The 18,309-nt window shown below is 35.9% G+C and overlaps 1 protein-coding gene across 1 annotated transcript in view; it reads right to left on the bottom strand.

Moving 5' to 3' along the window:
• Window positions 1–18,309, bottom strand: part of ALG13 (ALG13 UDP-N-acetylglucosaminyltransferase subunit) — a 74,740-nt gene that overhangs the window by 42,732 nt on the left and 13,699 nt on the right. Inside the window, 8 exon segments of the mRNA XM_027089530.1 lie at window positions 1,541–1,703; window positions 1,904–1,985; window positions 7,074–7,146; window positions 8,559–8,605; window positions 9,365–9,415; window positions 11,445–11,528; window positions 12,085–12,226; window positions 12,228–12,456. Of these exon segments, the coding sequence (XP_026945331.1) occupies window positions 1,541–1,703; window positions 1,904–1,985; window positions 7,074–7,146; window positions 8,559–8,605; window positions 9,365–9,415; window positions 11,445–11,528; window positions 12,085–12,226; window positions 12,228–12,456 (871 nt within the window).

Raw genomic sequence — 18,309 nt, 5'->3', positions numbered from 1 at the left:
CTGGGCCCAGATTCGTAACCCACATAAATTCTGAGATAAGAATGTTGTTTTAAGCTGCCAAGTTTGTGGAAATACTGTTACGCAGCAACAGATAACTAATACACCCTGCCTTCCTACTACTTTAGTTTCTGTAAGCCTCAAGTTCTTAATACAAATAATCAGTGCAGAATGAAGCAACTTCTACCCTGATATATATGGTTGCCACCCCCCCCCCGCATTCCTTAATACAGTCATCCCTCGGTATGCATGAGGGATTGGGTCCAGGACCCCTGGTAGATATCAAAATCCTCAAGTTTCTCAAGTCCCTCACGGTCAGCCTTCCACCACCCCAGGTTCTGTGGATCGGGAGGGCCAATTGTAAGTTTTAAAAAACCCTCTTTATCAAAAAAAAAAAAAAGCATTAAACATTCAAGAAATAGAACTGCAAGACAACAAAAAGACAAGGTTATATCTGACTAGCACCAAGCCTATCTGAATTTCCAGACAGAAGAATCAGGGAGAAATATAAGACAACACCTACTTTATTATCTCAAAGTTTTTGACTAAATCTGTTCAATAATAGCTGCTTCCTCAGAGGCCACAATGTATACTCCTAGTGAGTACCAAAGGCAGACACTAAAAGCTCCTAAAACTCCCCTTTAGCCTGAGAGATTCTTTTCTACTAGCTGGATGTATGTGTCAAGTAACCACTTTGAACCTCAGTTACCATCTACAAAATGATGGTGCTGGTTTAGAATCAGGTTTTTTTCCCTCAAAGTGTGGTCCATGGCCTACCTCTATCAGAATACCTGGGTGTACTTGTTTAAAAAGTAGATCCCTGGCCCTACTCTGACCTCCAATTTTGAAGGGAGGCCCCAAAATCTGCCTAACAAGCGCCCTAAGTAATTCATATATAAGTTTGAGAATCATGCGATTATAGTTCCAAAGTCTCTTCTAGCAATTAAAGAACTGATTCTGGAGTCAGACTTGAGATATGTGTCAGGAGGGGGAAATTTCCCCCCTACCCGTCTTAAGTTCTTGTGGCTGGACTAATAATAAAATTGACACAAGACAGGTTAACAGGAGAAAAACAAATTTAAAACTGATTCTGACTTGGACCAAACCCCCAAAGCCTGAGCATTTCACAATGCAACATATCTTTTGGTAAAACTTCTCTTCCCCCATTAAAAAATGTATATCCCTGCACATACAAGCATACATACATACATACATGTGTGTGTATATACAGTTGGCCCCTTCATTTCAGCAGGTTCCACATCCACAGATTCAACCAGCCACGGATGGAACTGGTTGAATCTGTGGACACAGAACCCATGGATATGGAGAGGGCCAACTGCACATACTACACTGTTTTATACAAGGGACTTGAGCATCAAGCATTTTGGTGTTTGCAGGGGTCCTGGCACCAATCCTCCACAAATGCCAAGAGATGACTGTGTATAAATACACTAAGTCATAAGCTTGCCAGGTCCCTTCCACTTTCAAATGATACACAGAAACATGATGATCTTGTAGTTGACATCCCCTTTCCCTTTATTACCTATCCTGAGTTGAACTCTTGTAGTTAATATGGACATCCCCACTGCTAGTCACAGCACTGTTCCTGTTCTTCTTGGAACCACTTCGAAACAACTTAACTGCAGTCTTCAACTCTTCTTCATCCACAACAAACACATCTTTATAGAGAATTTCATACAATACAGCTAAAGGAAAAAATGACCAAAACTCCAATTGTCAAAATAAGAATTTTTGTAACAATGTGAAAATAGCTATAACCCAGTATATGAATTCAATAGGTACCAACGAAGTTTTAAAAGAGCTATTTATGGTGGGCCACTCAATTTAAAGATCGGCAACAAATCATCTGAAAGCACACCCAAACATTTATAAAGCCTTCACATGCCTTGACAAACAGCTGCACTTGACTGAAATTGTTTTGAGTACACTGAATCGTAATGACCATTACTTGAACAGCAGAGTAGAATCTGAAGAAAAGAAAAACACATAGAACAATTAAGTGAATGTTAGATATCTTACAACCATGAAATACTTCAAATTAAGTTGCTAATCAGAAATTGATAAACTAAATGAATTTGCTTTTTAAAAAAAGTGACTTTCAGATTCTACATATGTGATATTATACAGTATTTGTCTTTCTCTGTTTGACTTATTTCACTTAGCATACATGTCAATCAAATCTCAGTAAGGCTGGGGAAAAAGTGAGTTTAGAATCCAAATACAGATAAATGAAAGCTGTATGCCACAAACAGATTTTCTTGACAGTGAGTTTTATTTTTTTTAATTTTTTTAATAAGCGAAAAGAATCTGAAAAATATATATATATGTACAACTAAATTACCCTGCTGCACACCTGCAATTAACATAACACTGCAAACTAACCACACTTCAATTTTTTAAAAAAGACATTTTCCAAAATGGTTGTGCAATTTATACTCATACTAGCAGTATATTAGAGTTTTAGTTACTCCAGGTTCTTGACACAATTTTTCATCCTTTTTTATTTTTGTTCATTGTTTGGAGTTGTTTTTGTAGTTCTTTTTTGTTCCTTTCTTCTTCTTCTGCTCTCTTACGAGTTGATAACTTTCTTTAGTGTTACATTTGGATTCTTTTCTCTATTATGTGTGTGTATCTATTACAGATTTCTAGTTTGTGGTTAGCATGAGATTTATATATAGCAATCTCTCTCTCTCTATATATATATATTTACACATGATTATTTTAAACTGCTGATCTCTTAATTTCAAATGCATTTTATCAATCCTGTATTTTTACTCTCCTTCCCTCATGATTACTGTTTTTGACATCATATTTTACATCTTTTTTGTGTATCCCTTAATGCTTATTGTGGATATAGATATTTTATTACTTTTGTCTTTTAACCTTCTTACCATCTTTGTATGTGGTTGACTTCCAAAAAGATGTGGTACATATATACAATGGAATATTACTCAGCCATAAAAAAAGAATGAAATAATGCCATTTGCAGCAACATGAATGGACCTAGAGATTATCATGCTAAGGGAGGTAAGACAGTGACTTTTAAATGTCAAGATTAAAATCACTGCTAAGGCAACACTGTGAGCCTCAATCACATTCCTGATAATATACCAAACAAGTCCCGATTTACGAATTTGCAAAAGATGGGAACTTTTACAAATTGAGCAAATAGAATAGGAAGCCTAACAGAAGTCAAACGACCCAGCTGAACTTCTAAAAATGGAGAAAACAGGTCAAATATCCCAAATTTAGATTATGGGGGGAGGAATTTCATTCAATTTATTCAAAATGTTATCCACTATATTGAATAGCAATATATCAATATGCTATATGGGAGCCTTCCTTAAAGAACTGAGGCACTGAGATGGCTATAAAATGAGTTAATCTCTTAGCTGATTCCTTCAATATCTAGTTTTTTCGAACAACATTCAGAGGTGAGGCTTACTAACCAAATTATTTCAGTAAAAATGCTCCCTGGCTCCATGTGATGAAATCTGTTTATATAACAGGTCCAAAACCTTTTTGAATTTTTCTTCAAAAACCTCTGTCTTGTGTAAAGGATGTAATCCCTAGTGATTAAGTCTATTTTATTTTGAAGCCATCTCTGCAAACAACCTGAGGTAATAAAGACAATTCTCTGTGATCTATGAGAGGATAGTGCCACCAAGTTTCCTTGGCAGAAAATTATCGTAAGCACTCTTTTTTTCTACTTTCCTACACTACCCTGGGCTAACTTCTCCCAATGAACAAGTTCTCTGACCACAGGTCTATTATTCTTCCCTAGTCTTTTTTTGCAATCACAACTCTATCAGTATAATCCATTTCAAAGTACTGAGAGGGAGTATCAAGCTAAAGTAACCCACAATAAAGTTTAAGTTGCAAAGTTTCACCCACCCCCAAGGGGTATTTGCATTTAAGAGGAGTTCATTAATCTAAAAGAACAGTGAGCAGATTTTGAGCTGAGAAGCCTTTTGTACTTTGGACTAGAAGAACTGGAAACTCCAACAAAGAAAGGTTAATAACCTGGGGCAGTTAGTAAGGATTAGTTAAAGGAACCCAGCTAACCAGAACTGATGACTAAATAAGCAGGAAAGAAAACAAAGATGAGTATACAATTTCTCTATTGAAGTGGCAAGAAGTTCTATTTTGATTGGAAGAGGCAAAACTAAGCATGATGGCTTTTATGTTCCTGGTGGTATCTCAACATAAAATAATAATTTTCTCATACATACTTGTGGGTGGTGTGTTTGTTGGGGGTGGGAAGGTGGGATGTAATGGCAGTAAACTAGTTAAAAATGAGGCAGATCTAGATTACTGATGGGGATAAATATCTGAAAAGAACAAGTGACAGAATGTTAAGTATGAGCCCATCTACATAAAAACTAATAAATGAATAAATACATAGAGAATGAAATTGGGATACCCACCCAAACTTAATAGCTGTTACTTTGAAGCACATGAGATTGAAAAGCATGAACAGAAACTTGACTTTTCACTCTACATTTCCAGATACACGTTTCACTTTGTTTTAAATATAGTGTTTTTCTATTCTTTCTAGATAGAACAAATTGGCTGAGTGAAAATGGCTAGTTTCCAGTAGCATTCACTTTGACACTGGATAACTATGTAAAATGCAGAATTAAGTCAGCTAAAAAGGTGAAAGGTACTAGGGTGAACATTAGGTATTTATTTCTTCAAAAATGTGCTCTAAAATATATTTTATGCAAAGCTTATTAATAATGTTCACTGCTTTTAATAAAGTCATTTTTGAAAATACAAACAATTCAAATATAAATCTTAGGAGCCTGAACTGATACAGCAACTAAGTTTTAGGCAAAGCAAGGTGTCACACAACAAAAGTACCCTGCTGCCACCTGGCTCTTCCATACTTAAATTTCAATACAAACTAACATTCGCTTTATACATTCCCAAATCAGACATATATACAGTATCCTGTGCAATGCAAATACCCAACTGCTGTTAAGTGTTAGCTCTATATATATGTATGGATGAGACTTACACATGATATTCTCATGGCTGCACACACTAAAAAGGTCTTACATTTCTGTATTCTTATGGTTCCCAATGGGTGATGTTTTCCCCTTAATTAGCTCAAAAATATCTCTGTAAAATGTATAAGACTCATTTGAAAACAGAGCTGTATAATTATAGGAACTAGGTGGTAGGAATATGGATGTTCACTATACAAATCTTATAATTTCTCTCTGTATGAAAATTTTCAGAATAAAATGTTGGAGAAAAAAAATAACTGCAGGTTTAAAGGTTCCTGGTAAAGATCTAACTGTCTAAATCTCATCTCAGACAATGCTGTGTACAGTTGCTAAAACACAATAGCTAACACGCCTCTTCCTCAAACAAGTCTGATTATGTCACACCTTTGCTTAAAAACTCTGAATTGAGTGTTTAGGGACAATTATACTAATGTCTGAATTTACTTTGAAAGACATCAAAACTTAAGATGGATTGATGAATGGATAGAGGGGTGGTTAGATATGTGACAAAACAAGGATATTAAATATTAGCAGTGGACTAAGTGGTGGGCTTATGGATGCTCAATGTAAAATTCTTTTCGCTTTTCTGTATGTTTGAAAAACCTTCATAATAAAATACTGGAAAAAAGCTTCAATTGTCTATTCTGTACAATGAAAAGCCAAATTATTGGCACAGCCTACTACATCCCTCTAGCCTATCTTTTCAGCACTGTCTTCCCCCCATCCAGCTACTTGGTCTCAAAGGGTCTCTTGCTTCTATGCCTTTGTATATAGTGTTTCCTCTGAAGAGACTGCCCTTTATACTTGTTAAACTCATTTTTTTTAATACTCCACTTAAATGTCACAACCACCATGAAACTTTCTAAACTCCCTAAAGCACAGTGAAGGGCTTTTTCTTATATGCTCTTTGCATATAGTTGTATTATAAAACATATCACTTCACTGTAGTTATTTACATGTCTGTCTTCATAGCCTCTTGAGCCCTTAGAGGGCAAGGATTTTGCTGTATTAACTGTGGTATCCCCAAAACCTAGTAAACTGCCTGGTACACTACAGGGGCTTAATGTTTACTGAACAAATTGGCAGTACCATCAGTAAAATAATTAACATGCCCCAATTTATACTTATGTTCTAAGTTATCTCTTGCATCCTATTCAGTCTTTTCTATTCCTAACGCCACTTGCCTAGTTCAGGCCTTCTGTCTAGATTACTGTAATATTCTAACAGTTCTACCAGTATCTAGTCTTATCTTACCATCAAAATGCTGCCTGAATTTTGCTCCATGGTATGAAACAAGACAAAACTCAAATACTGTGTAATTTACCTTCACTAATCAAATCATCTGGATAGAAGGCTTTTCTTAAAAACTTTTTGGAAGAAAAACTGTATGCTAAAAAACAATCTGTTTACCTGCTGAGAGTTCTCAACCAACTAAACAACCTCCTACTATTTTCCAAGCACCTTACTAGACAGTAGTAGCACATTGTCCCTGCACTTAAGAAACTTTCAGACTAATGAGAGAAACAGACATGAAAACATATACAAGGTGATAAACACTATACTTACCTGGGTGATGCTAGGGGAACAAAAAGGGAGGAAATAACTCCAGGGGAGGTGGTAAAGTTTCAAAGGAATTAACATTTGAGATACAAAGGAAAAGAGCATGAAAGTTGGACTCTCTGGACACATGATGTACTAAGGTTGAAGTACAATGAAGCTAGAAAGAAGGTTTGGGACCCTTTAGGTTACTGAATGTCTAGCTTCAGAGTTTGATCCTTATCTTCTAGTCAATGGAGAGTCAATTAGGGTTTTGGGTGGTTTTTTTCCTATTACAGAGGAGTGACAAGATCAGGTTTGTTCAGAAAGATAGCTAACAATACTTAGGCTGACTAACTGGAGAGGAAAAGGCTAGTTGTAGAAAAGCTTGGCTTTTAGACTGTGCTTATTTTTTCATTAATTAGGTTTAAAAGGATGATTTCTTAATGATAAGCTGGCAGTATCATTCAATTTTTTATTTTAGTAAACATTCACTTATCTTCTTACCTTGTCTTCATAGCCATTATCTGTGACATGAGTTGGAGGCCTGCCAGGATAGCGATAAAGAATGAAATCCCGACTACATGGGTAGAAAACAAAGATGGATGAGAAGAGACAATTCAGTATATGCAAGAAATAGTTATAAGAACAAAGATTTGTGCTTTTAAACTGCCTACCTTATTCATCTAAAATAACCTAAATGTTTAAGAGGATAAATATTAATTCAACATAGACAGCTAACTGTCCCTAAAGTCCTATGCATTTTTAAAATGTATCTTAATTTGAGGAGAGGAGGAATAAAGAAAATAAATTGCCAATTGTATGAATGTAAGTTTTGGAGGCTCCCATTTATTTAAAGCAGGTGTTGGCAAATTTTTCTTGGTAAAAGACCAGATAACAAACATGGTTTTTGCAGGCCATATGATTTGCTCAACTTCGACTTTGTAGCCTGAAAGCAGCCATAGGCAATGCATAAACAAATGTATGTGAAAGCTTTATTTATGGACACTGAAACTGAATTTTATATAATTTTCATATGCCATGAAATATTATTCTTTTGATTCTTTTTAACCATCTAAAAATTTTTAAAAAGCATTCTTAGCCAAGAGCCATACAAAATAACAAAAAGCAGGCCAATTCAAAAGGTTGTCCCTGATTTAAAAGCAACAACTGATTAGCTGCCTGCTCCATGCCTCTTCTGTACTACTTCTTGCTGGATTTAGTGAGGGATGAGCAGACTGCAAAACAGTAACTTGAACAAGTCCCCATACAAGAGGGTTCTGATTCTATCAAGGTATATGCTATCTCACCATCCTAAGAACTGTGAAGGAGTCTTATACAGATCCAACTCCTTAAATGAACAAGATTCCCACTAGCCTCTAACCCACATTATATAACCTACTGCTTTCAGAAATGCCACTTTCGCAGTTTTAAAGACCAAAACAGAACTTCCAAAGCAGTAGGGCAGTGTTTTTCAAATTTTTCCACCATTACTGCCTCTCTAAAGAGCCTTTAAAAAAAATACGTTTCTTAATTTCCCTATAAAATTTTAATACTACAGATATACTGTATATCTGTTTTCATACTGTGACCCTTTGAAGGATCATAAACCAATGTAATATCTAATATTTGTTGTCCTCAGGAAACAATTTCTACCCTCTTGGAAGTGATATTGCCCCAATGAGCACACATGTACAAAAGGCACAAAGTTAAATACACAAAAATTCTAAGATAAGTATTCCGATTTTCTACAGGAATAGTACTAGCAGTTCTTAAAGCCCTTTATTCTTCCATTCAAACGGACACAAATGTAGAAGTTCTCCACCCCAAAATTACGCCATTGACTTTGCTTAGACCACTTCATTTGACTATCAATAAATCAAATCTCAAATATTCCCAATCCTAAAGGGACTTTATTAGAAACCTTACACACACACACACACACACACACATGCTTTCTCTCTTAAAAAAAAAAAAAGAGATCCAACTTACTTATAAATTAGAGAAAGAGCTCTTATTTCCAGATGGCCAGCACTTTCCTAAACATAAACAGTGCATAAAGTTTTTAAAAGCATTCTGTATCTAGGAGGTAAAAGTTTTTGCAAGTTCAACAATTGTTTTTTTAGATGCTTAGCACTGTTGTAGGTGAAGAATTTGTACAACACACTATAACTTGCTTTGAGGCTTGGGATACTGTGATAGTTACTTATTAACATAAACTTATTCTGAGAAAAAATTGGACCTAAAGATCTTCTTAGTTAGCTATTAAGTAACAAGGACAGGAATATGGGAGATTTAAAAGACACAATAAAAATGTAATTAGTGTAAGAATACGAAGTTAGCAGGGTATTTAGTAAATGTGTTAAGTCCAGAACTATGGAATTAATTTAATCACATAAAATTATTTTTAATATGTTTAGGAATCTTACTCCCACATAAAAGAAGGATAACTACAAATCAGGAGAATTGTTTAATAAAAAAAATAATGACCTAGTAACATTCATTGCCACCCCCCTCCCCCATTAAAGTGAAAAGGCTTGGGTTAGTCCTGTTCCCAAGTAGTGTATACTCTTTCACTAGTCTATAGATGATAAAATTGTTAACACACAATTTTCAATATTCAACACAAAACAACAGGTCAATTCCCAGCCTCTAAACTTTTGCAAGAACTATTTGATTCAACACAGCTGGCTACTTAAGAAAATAGACTGGGCCTAGCTAAAGTGACACAGCTGAATGATACTTAGGCTACTATTCCAAATACTCTGAAAAGATTAAACCCCCATATTTGATCTTACCTTGGGATCTCCCAACCGTTCCAGGTATTTCTCAAAAGATCCCTCCACATACTTCAAAAATAAAACAAACTTGACTTAACCAAATACATAGCATTACTGAAATCTGATTATATTGCTGTTGTTCAGCTGAACAATTATGGTATTAAATGACTACTTTGCACAGCACCTCAAGAAGATTTGTACATACACAAAAGTTAGTGGAGAAAAGCTGGACTATAAGACTATCTCAGGAACTGCTCCTGGCTTATCCACATACCAGTGCATTTCATCAAACAGTATGCCTTTGGAGTTTCTTTTGAAATGCCAACTTAAGTAACGACAATTTTCATAAATCAAGCAAGCACAATAATTATAAGGATTTCAAATTTGACAGCAGACATGCATTTACAAAGTTAAACTGAGGAACTTTAAAAGGAATTTCACTAGTTTCAAACAAAGCACAGGCAACAAGGGAACTTTTTGGGTGATGGAAATATTTTGTATCTTGACTGCAGTAGCAGTTGCTTGACTATATTATTGCCAAAACTTAAAACACTAAACTTACAATGGTGAATTTTATGATATGTAAAATATACCTCAATAAAAATTAAACTCAGGAAATATGATATACATTTAGTTCCATGCATGTATATCACTAGACTTAAAAAACTATGTTAATTTTTCTCAGTTTCCTTTTTAAACAGTTTTGAGGCATAACTGACATACAATAAGCACACATATTTAAATGGCACAAATAAGTTGACTTACGTATGCACCCATGAAACCATCATGACAATCGTGATAGTGAATATATCCATCACCCCCGTAAGTTTCCTTGTGCCCCTCTATAACTTCACTAACCCCCAAGCAACCACTGATCTGCTTTCTGTCACTACAGATTGACTTGTATTTTCTAGAGCTTTATATAAAGGAAATCATACAGTATGTACTTTTTTGGGGAGGTCTGGCTTCTTTCACTCTGCATAATTAATCTGAGATTCATCCATGTGGTTTTAAAATTTTACAGACATCTTTGTTACTCAAAATGTGGTCCTTGAACAACAGCAAGCATCACTCAGGAATTTAACTGCTGAAATCTGGGGCCCCAGCTCAGATCTAGTGAATCAGAATTGTTTTTTTAACAAGATCCCCAGGTGATTTGTATGCACAAAAATACTTGAGATGCACTGCTTTACACCATGGTCTTGCATTTGAAGTAATTTCACAAATAATCCTTTCCCCAGGTGTGGTGACCACTAATTAACTTCAAGGTAATAAGCTTTAAAATCAAGAAGGCTTCATATAGTTTTAAAATTCACAGAAACCTGTTGAGAAAATTAAGAGTAAACCTCGAACAGCAGGCAAATACCCATAATATAGTCAGGAGAACAAATAGTACTGGAAGGGCTAGGAATGTTTAAAACAACAAAAAAACAAACAACAAAAAAAACAACAGCCACAGGAAAGGGCGCACTTCAAATCAGATCTTGATAAAACCTTATTTTGTTAACAAGAATTCAAATACTTCCAACGTATACGAAGATGCCTTCTAAAAGTTGTTTTAAAGTTAATCATTAGTGGCAGAGCTCCAATTACCAGTTTGTCACATGAAAAAGACATGTTCAGGAATAAGTTGTTTCCTTAGAGTTAAGTTTTACAAGATTCTTCAAGTTGACTGGCTGACAATCACTGTGCATAGAATTAAGAAAGAACACAAGGGGTTCCCATTTATACAAATTTAAAAATACACATTTAAAAATATTAACATAGCCAAACCCCTCGTGAACTGATTACTTGTTTAAGAGAACTGTGATATGGATAACAGTCACAATGTGACTTTTTGGGTGTGGGGGTGAATAAATAGTGGGAAGGATAAAGATTAACTTTCTTAATTTTTAATTAAAGTACAAAACAATCTAATTCTGGGAGAAGATCCAGAAGCATGCTACTAGCTAGGAGGAAGGAAGTCAACTGAAAATTAAATATTTGCTATTGAGAGGAGATTGCGGGATATAATATTCATGGGTAGGTACTCAAAATTCATTTCCTACCTGCTACATATTCTATGAGCAACTCTCCCTTGGGTATGTATTCTACTTACAGACTCAAACGTTTGTTGATTTTCTCTCATATATGAGACACAAGCCTTCCTGATTTCCAAGTGATGGACCTGGCTGCAAAACAACTAAAAAGAAGAGAAAGACCAGCTCACTGTCAGCAGTTATTTGAAACAGAAGCTTCTAAGTTAAGACTATGAAGTGGACACTCAAGTCCTCCCCTTATTCAGAACATACGTAGGAAACTGGGAAATTAAGTCCTGATCTTACTAAAATCTGTTTTTGTCATCTTTAGCGATACAGAAGAGGTATGATTCTGTCATGCCCCCCCTTTCTACTACTATAAATTTTTCCTTAGGCATAAAATTTAGGGGAAGAAGGTGCTGCTTATAAAGGATCAAGATACATTTCAAAGTTTTCTTTAACCCCATTACTTTACCTCTTACATTCCAAAGTGCCATTTAGAAAACAGAGAAGATAGCAAAGGCACAGCAATATATTTGAACTAATCAGCAAAGGCATGCACCAAGCTAATAAGTAGAGAGACCCTGATGTTTTAAATAGGGAAAAGGGAATTTCTGTTGTTCTGTTTGGGTGGGCTACAGGTCTTCTAGCTACAGAACTGTGCCAAATCTCAAACTCCAAAAACTCAGCATAGAGAAGATGTATTTGTTTTCCTTTTACCTGCTCCGAAATAGCCCGAAAGAGGCAAGAGGCATCCTTGGCAGTCAGCTTTCGAAACAGCCCTAAGCTGCCTAAGTATTCATCCATTGATGCCTCATTCAGAGACTTCTGGCCGCAGTACTTTTTCCATCCTTTATGCATTGTGCACAGGGGGTGGAGTTGGGGAGGGGGAGAAAGTAACACAGGTGTGGCAAGAAGGAAAAAGCAGGGTGCAGGTAGGAATGGGTAGCAGTAACAGGGCTTGCTTATGCAGGTATCCAGAAAGCAGCCCAAAGTCTAGGCACGAGAAGGCAGTTGGAGTCAGCGCTGCACAATCTTGGCACTTCTCAGGAGCAGGAGAAGCAAAGGGCTGGCCCAGGATAAGTCGGGACCCTGTGAAAAGAAGAGGAAGAGCCGATGCTCCTAGGAATAGAGAACTTGACTTGAGAAGGAGACGTGGGAGCGAGAAGGAACTTGCAGAGTTACCTTGTTGGGGAAGGGTGGGATTAACCCAACCAGCCCAAGGTTGAGAGAAGTATGCACAAGCAGCTGAGCTTCGGGACCAAAAGGAAGCCGAGTCTGCAGCTTAACTCAAGGCAACTGCTGCACGAGGTTGCAAAGGGACTGCAATAAGGCTCAGGTGTGTATGATGCAGCCCAACCCACATTACATTGCTTTAAGATCTCTGCCCGAATTTTCAACCAGTCTCTGCCCAAGTTCCCTGCTCCCATCATAGTTTCATGTAGATGAGAGGAAAAAAAAATCGGAACATAATTAACTGAGTAAGCGTTTGTGTTAAGACTACCTTAAGAAACAAAATGGGAGGGAGAGGGGGACTCCCTTGATCTAAAAGGGCAGAGGTCACAGTTCAAGCAAAGTAAAGGGCCAAAGCAAGTTATCTGGATATTTCAGGTATGATGTTTAAGTAATCTCATTTATTTCTCCTAAATAATAATAACCCTCTGCTGGGACCACAGAAATTAAATCCATTAGTTATGCTAGAAAACACTAATACAATTCTTGACTAATGTCTCCAAACTACCGTACAACATTTACAGAAAGAGAAATTGCAAAAAGTGTCTTTCTCTGAAAATGCAAACAATGAAAATTTAAAATGAAGCTTAATGGAAGAAATATCTTACCCACAAACTTGCTAATAGGCTACATTTAAAATGCTGTGGCACCACACTAGAGGTGTTGGACATGAGAGGCATGTTTCAATGTTTAGGGCACTTTTCTGGAAAAACTGCTCTTAATTCTGAGAAAACCAAAGTAAATACGACTGTACTTTTTGTAAGGTTCAAAAACAGCACTGGTCACTTGTATTACTTGATTTCACTGTCAAGTGTTATTTAAATGCCAAAATCCAATTCCGTTCTTACTTTTTCTAAGTGTTTTAAGAAATAAATAGATCTAAAGCTGGCTTTGGAGAAGCTGCAAAATTAAGCTGCTTTCAGAATTGTTTTTCTGGTATCTGTGGCTCCAGTAGTAATCATGACTGCCTCCAACAGGAAAAGCATCAATAATCAATTTTACAATTTAGGAATGAAATAAAAGCATGGTAGAAAAAATAAAATCTTGACTTTCTTTAGCATGCCAATTTGAAATTACCTTGACTAATTTATTTTTCAAAGAAACCGAAACACTGGTGCAGAAGTTCTGAAACATGGTTTGGGAAGAGGGATCACCATCTTTCTTTAAGACCATAAATTCACTGAGAAAAACTGAATTATAGTGAAAAAGTTAATTCATTTTTGGCATTTTTTACTTGTAGAGAAAAATGTAAATTCTTCATATTTATTGCTATTTATACTAAAAATATGGTATATAAAGCTTCAATCAATATTAACCCATACACTTCATTTTGAAAAAGGGAATAGAAGAAGGGAAAACTGGGAGAGGGAGAGAGAATCAGAAAATAGGTGAAAGAGCAGGAAACAAAGAGAAGAAAAATTAGAGGCAGGAAGACAAAGAGAGATAGAGGAAAGGGAAAGTAAACACACAAAGAAAACACACAGAAAGAGACCCATACAAATTCAGTCAATTGATTTTTGACAAAGGTGCAAAAGCAGCTCAATAGAGAAAATAGTGTTTTTATCAAATGCTGCTGGAACACCTGACATCCATATGCAAAATAAGAACAATGATCCTCAAACTATACCTCACATCTTCTACAATAATTAACTCAAAATGGATCAAAGATCTAAATGTAGAACAAAACTTCAAAACTTTTAGATGACAGCATAGGAGAAAATCTTCAAGACCTTGAGTTGGGAAAAGAGAACTTAGATATGATATAATAAAAGAAAAATTGATTAATTGGACTTTATCAAAATTCAGAACTTTTGCTCCGCAAATGCCACTATTAGGAGAGTGAAAACACAAGCCACACACTGGAAGATACATGTCTGACAAAAAAACTTTGTATCAAAAATATATAAAAGAACTCAAAAGTCAACAATAAGAAAAGAACAATACAATTTAAAATGGGCAAAGATCTGACTACACATTTCACCAAAGATATAGGAGCGCCTAATAAGCACGTAAGAAGGTGTTTAACGTCATTAGGAAAATGCAAATTAAAACCACAATGAGGGCTTCCCTGGTGGCGCAGTGGTTGAGCGTCCGCCTGCCGATGCAGGGTATACGGGTTCGTTCCCCCATCTGGGAAGATCCCACATGCCGTGGAGTGGCTGGGCCCGTGAGCCATGGCCGCTGGGCCTGCGCGTCCGGAGCCTGTGCTCCGCAACGGGAGAGGCCACAACAGTGAGAGGCCCGCGTACCGCGCAAAAAAAAAAAAAAACAAAAAAAAAACACAATGAGACATCACTACACACCTACTAGGGTGGCTATGATAAATAGTACAGACAATAACAAGTGTTAGCAAGGACGTGGAGAAACTGGATCCTAAGTAAAAGCAGCCAGATGCAAAAGGGGCATGATTCCAAAAGATATGATTCCATCTATATGAAATATACCAAAAGAACAAATCTACAGAGAAAGAAAGCAGGTTAGTGGTTGCCTAGGGTTGAGATGGGAATAGGTACTAAATGCAAACAGGCACAAAGGATCTTTTTGATGGATAAAAATGTTATAAAACTCTTTTGTGGTGACGTTTGCACAACTTTGCATAATCACTAAGAATTACTGAACTGTACACTTAAAACTGGTGATCTTTTAATAGCTTTATAACATAGTTCACATACCATACAATTCACTCACTTAAAAGGTGAATTTCAATGGTTTTTTAGTATATTTACAGTTGTATGTCCATCACAATTTTACATTACCCCAAAATGAAACCCCACATCCCACAACCATCAGCCTCCAATCCTCCTATCCCCACCAACTCCATGCAACCACCAATTTACTTTCTGTCTCTACATATTTGCCTATTCCGCACACTTCAAATAAATGGAATACAATATACAGTTCTGTGTAACTGACTTCTTTCACTTAGCATGATGTTTTCAAGGAGCACCTATGTATCAGTATTTCAATCCTTTGTATAGTTAAGGCAGATTTTATTTATCCATTCATCAGTTGACAGACATTTGGGTTGTTTTCACTTTTTGACTATCATGACTAAGGCTGTTATAAACATTCGTGTCCAAGTTTTCGTTTGGACATTTCTATTCTCTTGGGTAATACCCAGGAATGGAGTTGCTGGATCATATGGTAACTCTATGTTTAACCATTTGAGGAACTGTCACCACTTTCCACAGCAGCTGCACTATTTTCATTCTCATCAGTAGTGTATGAGGATTCCCGATTCACATCCTATCAACACTTACTGTCCATCTCTTAGATTACAGCCATCCTATGTGGGTATGAAGTGGTATCTTGCTGTGGTTTTGTTTTGCATTCCCCTGATGGCTAATAATGTTGAGCAGCATCTCTTCATGTGCCTATTGGCCACTTGTATATCTTTAATGAGATACTACTACATACATCTTAGAATGACTAAAATAATTTTTTTTTTAATGACAATACCAAGTGTTGACAAAGATGCAGAGCAACTGAAACTCTCGTATGTTGCTGGTAGGAATATAAAATAGTACAGCCACTCTGGAAAAATAGTTTAGCAGATTCTTATAAAATAAAAAAGAGTTGCCATATGACACAGCAACCCCACTTCTGGGTAAATATTCAAGAGAAATGAAAACTTAAGTTCACACAAAAACCTGTACATGAATATTTATAGAAGCTTTATTCATAATCATGATTCCTCCCAAACTGGAAACAATCCAAACATCCTTCAACTGGTGAATGGACAAACTGTGGTACATCCATACAACAGAATACTCCTCAACAATAAAAAATAATGAATTATGGATATATACAAGAACATGTGTGAATCGCAGATGCATTGTGCTAAGTAAAAGGAGAGATTCAGAAGGCTACATACTGTATGACTGCATTTATATGACATACTGGAAAAGACAAAACCATAGGAAGGAAAAACAGATTGGTTGCTGCCAGTAGTTAGCATTGTAGGAAAGGGTTGACTACAAAGGGATGACAGGAGCGGATTTATGGGTGTGGTGGAAGAGTTCTGTATCTTGATTGTAGTGGTGCTTACACGATTATGCATTTTTCAAAATTTATAGAACTGTACATGAAAAATGCTAATTTTGCTGTATTTAAATTTAAAAATAAATAAAACAAAAATAGTAGAAGGAACAGAATTTACAGTTGAGGAGCTCACAAAACAGACAAGGTTGGAGAGAAAAAACAAGAAAATTAGAGGATCAATTCAGGAAAGCCAATATCTAACTAACAGGAGTCTCAAAATGAGATGAAGAAAGCGGAGAGGAAGAAATAATGATGATGATGTATGGAAAATTTTAGCACTGCAGGATATGACTGTCTATATTTAGATTGAAAAGGTCCATGAAGTAGCCAGAACAATGAAAGCAAAAAAGATGATCTGCAATGCATATAACAACATTCTAAAGCTTTCTGAGAGGAAAAACAGGTCTTAAAAGATCACACATATGAATAGCAATAAACTTCTCATCAGAAGAACTAGAAGCTAGAAAACAATGAAGTTCAATATATGAGGGGAAATTATTTCCAACCTTGAACTCTATACACCAAGCTATCAATCAGATGGAAGAATAGAAGGCATTTTCAAACTTGAAAGATTTAAAAAAATGCGCCTTACTGTCAGAAAGCTAGTGGAGGATATCTGAAACCAAAACAAAGAAGTTAAACCACAAAAAGGGGTGGGGCACATAGAATCCTGGAAACAGAAGATTCAACAAAAGAGAAGCAAAAGGAATTTTTAAGATAAGGATAAAGGGGAAATCCCAGGAGGACAGACTTTTAAGCAGGACTAGATAGAGAACAACCAGTTCAGGTAAAAGAAAAGAGAACTCCAGCACAGACATAGTAAAACATAAATAATAATAAAAGTCATAGATAACCTAGCATATTTAAACATACTAGGAAAGATGGCCACCTCTGTTGGAGTTTGGGAATAGTTCTATAGAAAACTGAGCAAATGAAAAAACAGAAATGAGGTAAACAGTTTTATAGAAATGTAATCAATCAACACTTACTACATGGCTCATATGTGAATACTGTACTCAAAGAATCATAATAATGTCAACACTGAAAACAGATCTCACCATAACTGATAAACTAAATTTGTTTTTGTTTTTTAAATTTAAATATCACCTGTAGACTTCCCACTGTGGAAGCAAGGGAGGAGGGAGATAAAGCCTCTCTTCCACAGTAGGAAGTCTACAGATGATATTTAAATTTAAAAAACAAGTTCGAAAATATCACTTATAAAACATATAAAATAATGTAATATGGTTACCTACAGGAAGCAGGATTAGAGATGGGGAGGAATGGGACATAGAACTGCTGTTTCTTGTTATAAGCCTTGTAGAACTAGTTAAAATTTTATATATTTACATGTATTAAGAAATAATAAAATTAAAAATTCAATAAAGTGAGCAAGAAACACACTGGCATAATAAATTGGGAAAATAAATGATAAGTAGAATGTTACAGCTAAAAGGGACCTCTTATTTTACAGATGAAGAAACGGGTTTCAAATAATTATAAGCCTTACCCAAGTTTTCACATCCAATTGGCAATAGTACTAGGACTAGAACTACATATTGTCTCCTGATTCTTGTATAATTATTATAAAGAGGAACTGCATACTAAAGAAGAAAAGATATGAACAAGGACTCAGAGATGGTTAAGTACAAGTCATGTTCCCCAAATTAG

The sequence above is a fragment of the Aethalodelphis obliquidens genome, unplaced genomic scaffold (genome assembly GCF_003676395.1).
Source record: "Aethalodelphis obliquidens isolate GAN/ISIS:26980383/991018 unplaced genomic scaffold, ASM367639v1 scaffold66, whole genome shotgun sequence".
Lineage (NCBI taxonomy): Eukaryota > Metazoa > Chordata > Mammalia > Artiodactyla > Delphinidae > Aethalodelphis > Aethalodelphis obliquidens.
Note: the sequence above shows the minus strand (reverse complement) of the source record. Positions and strands in the feature narration are given on the sequence as shown.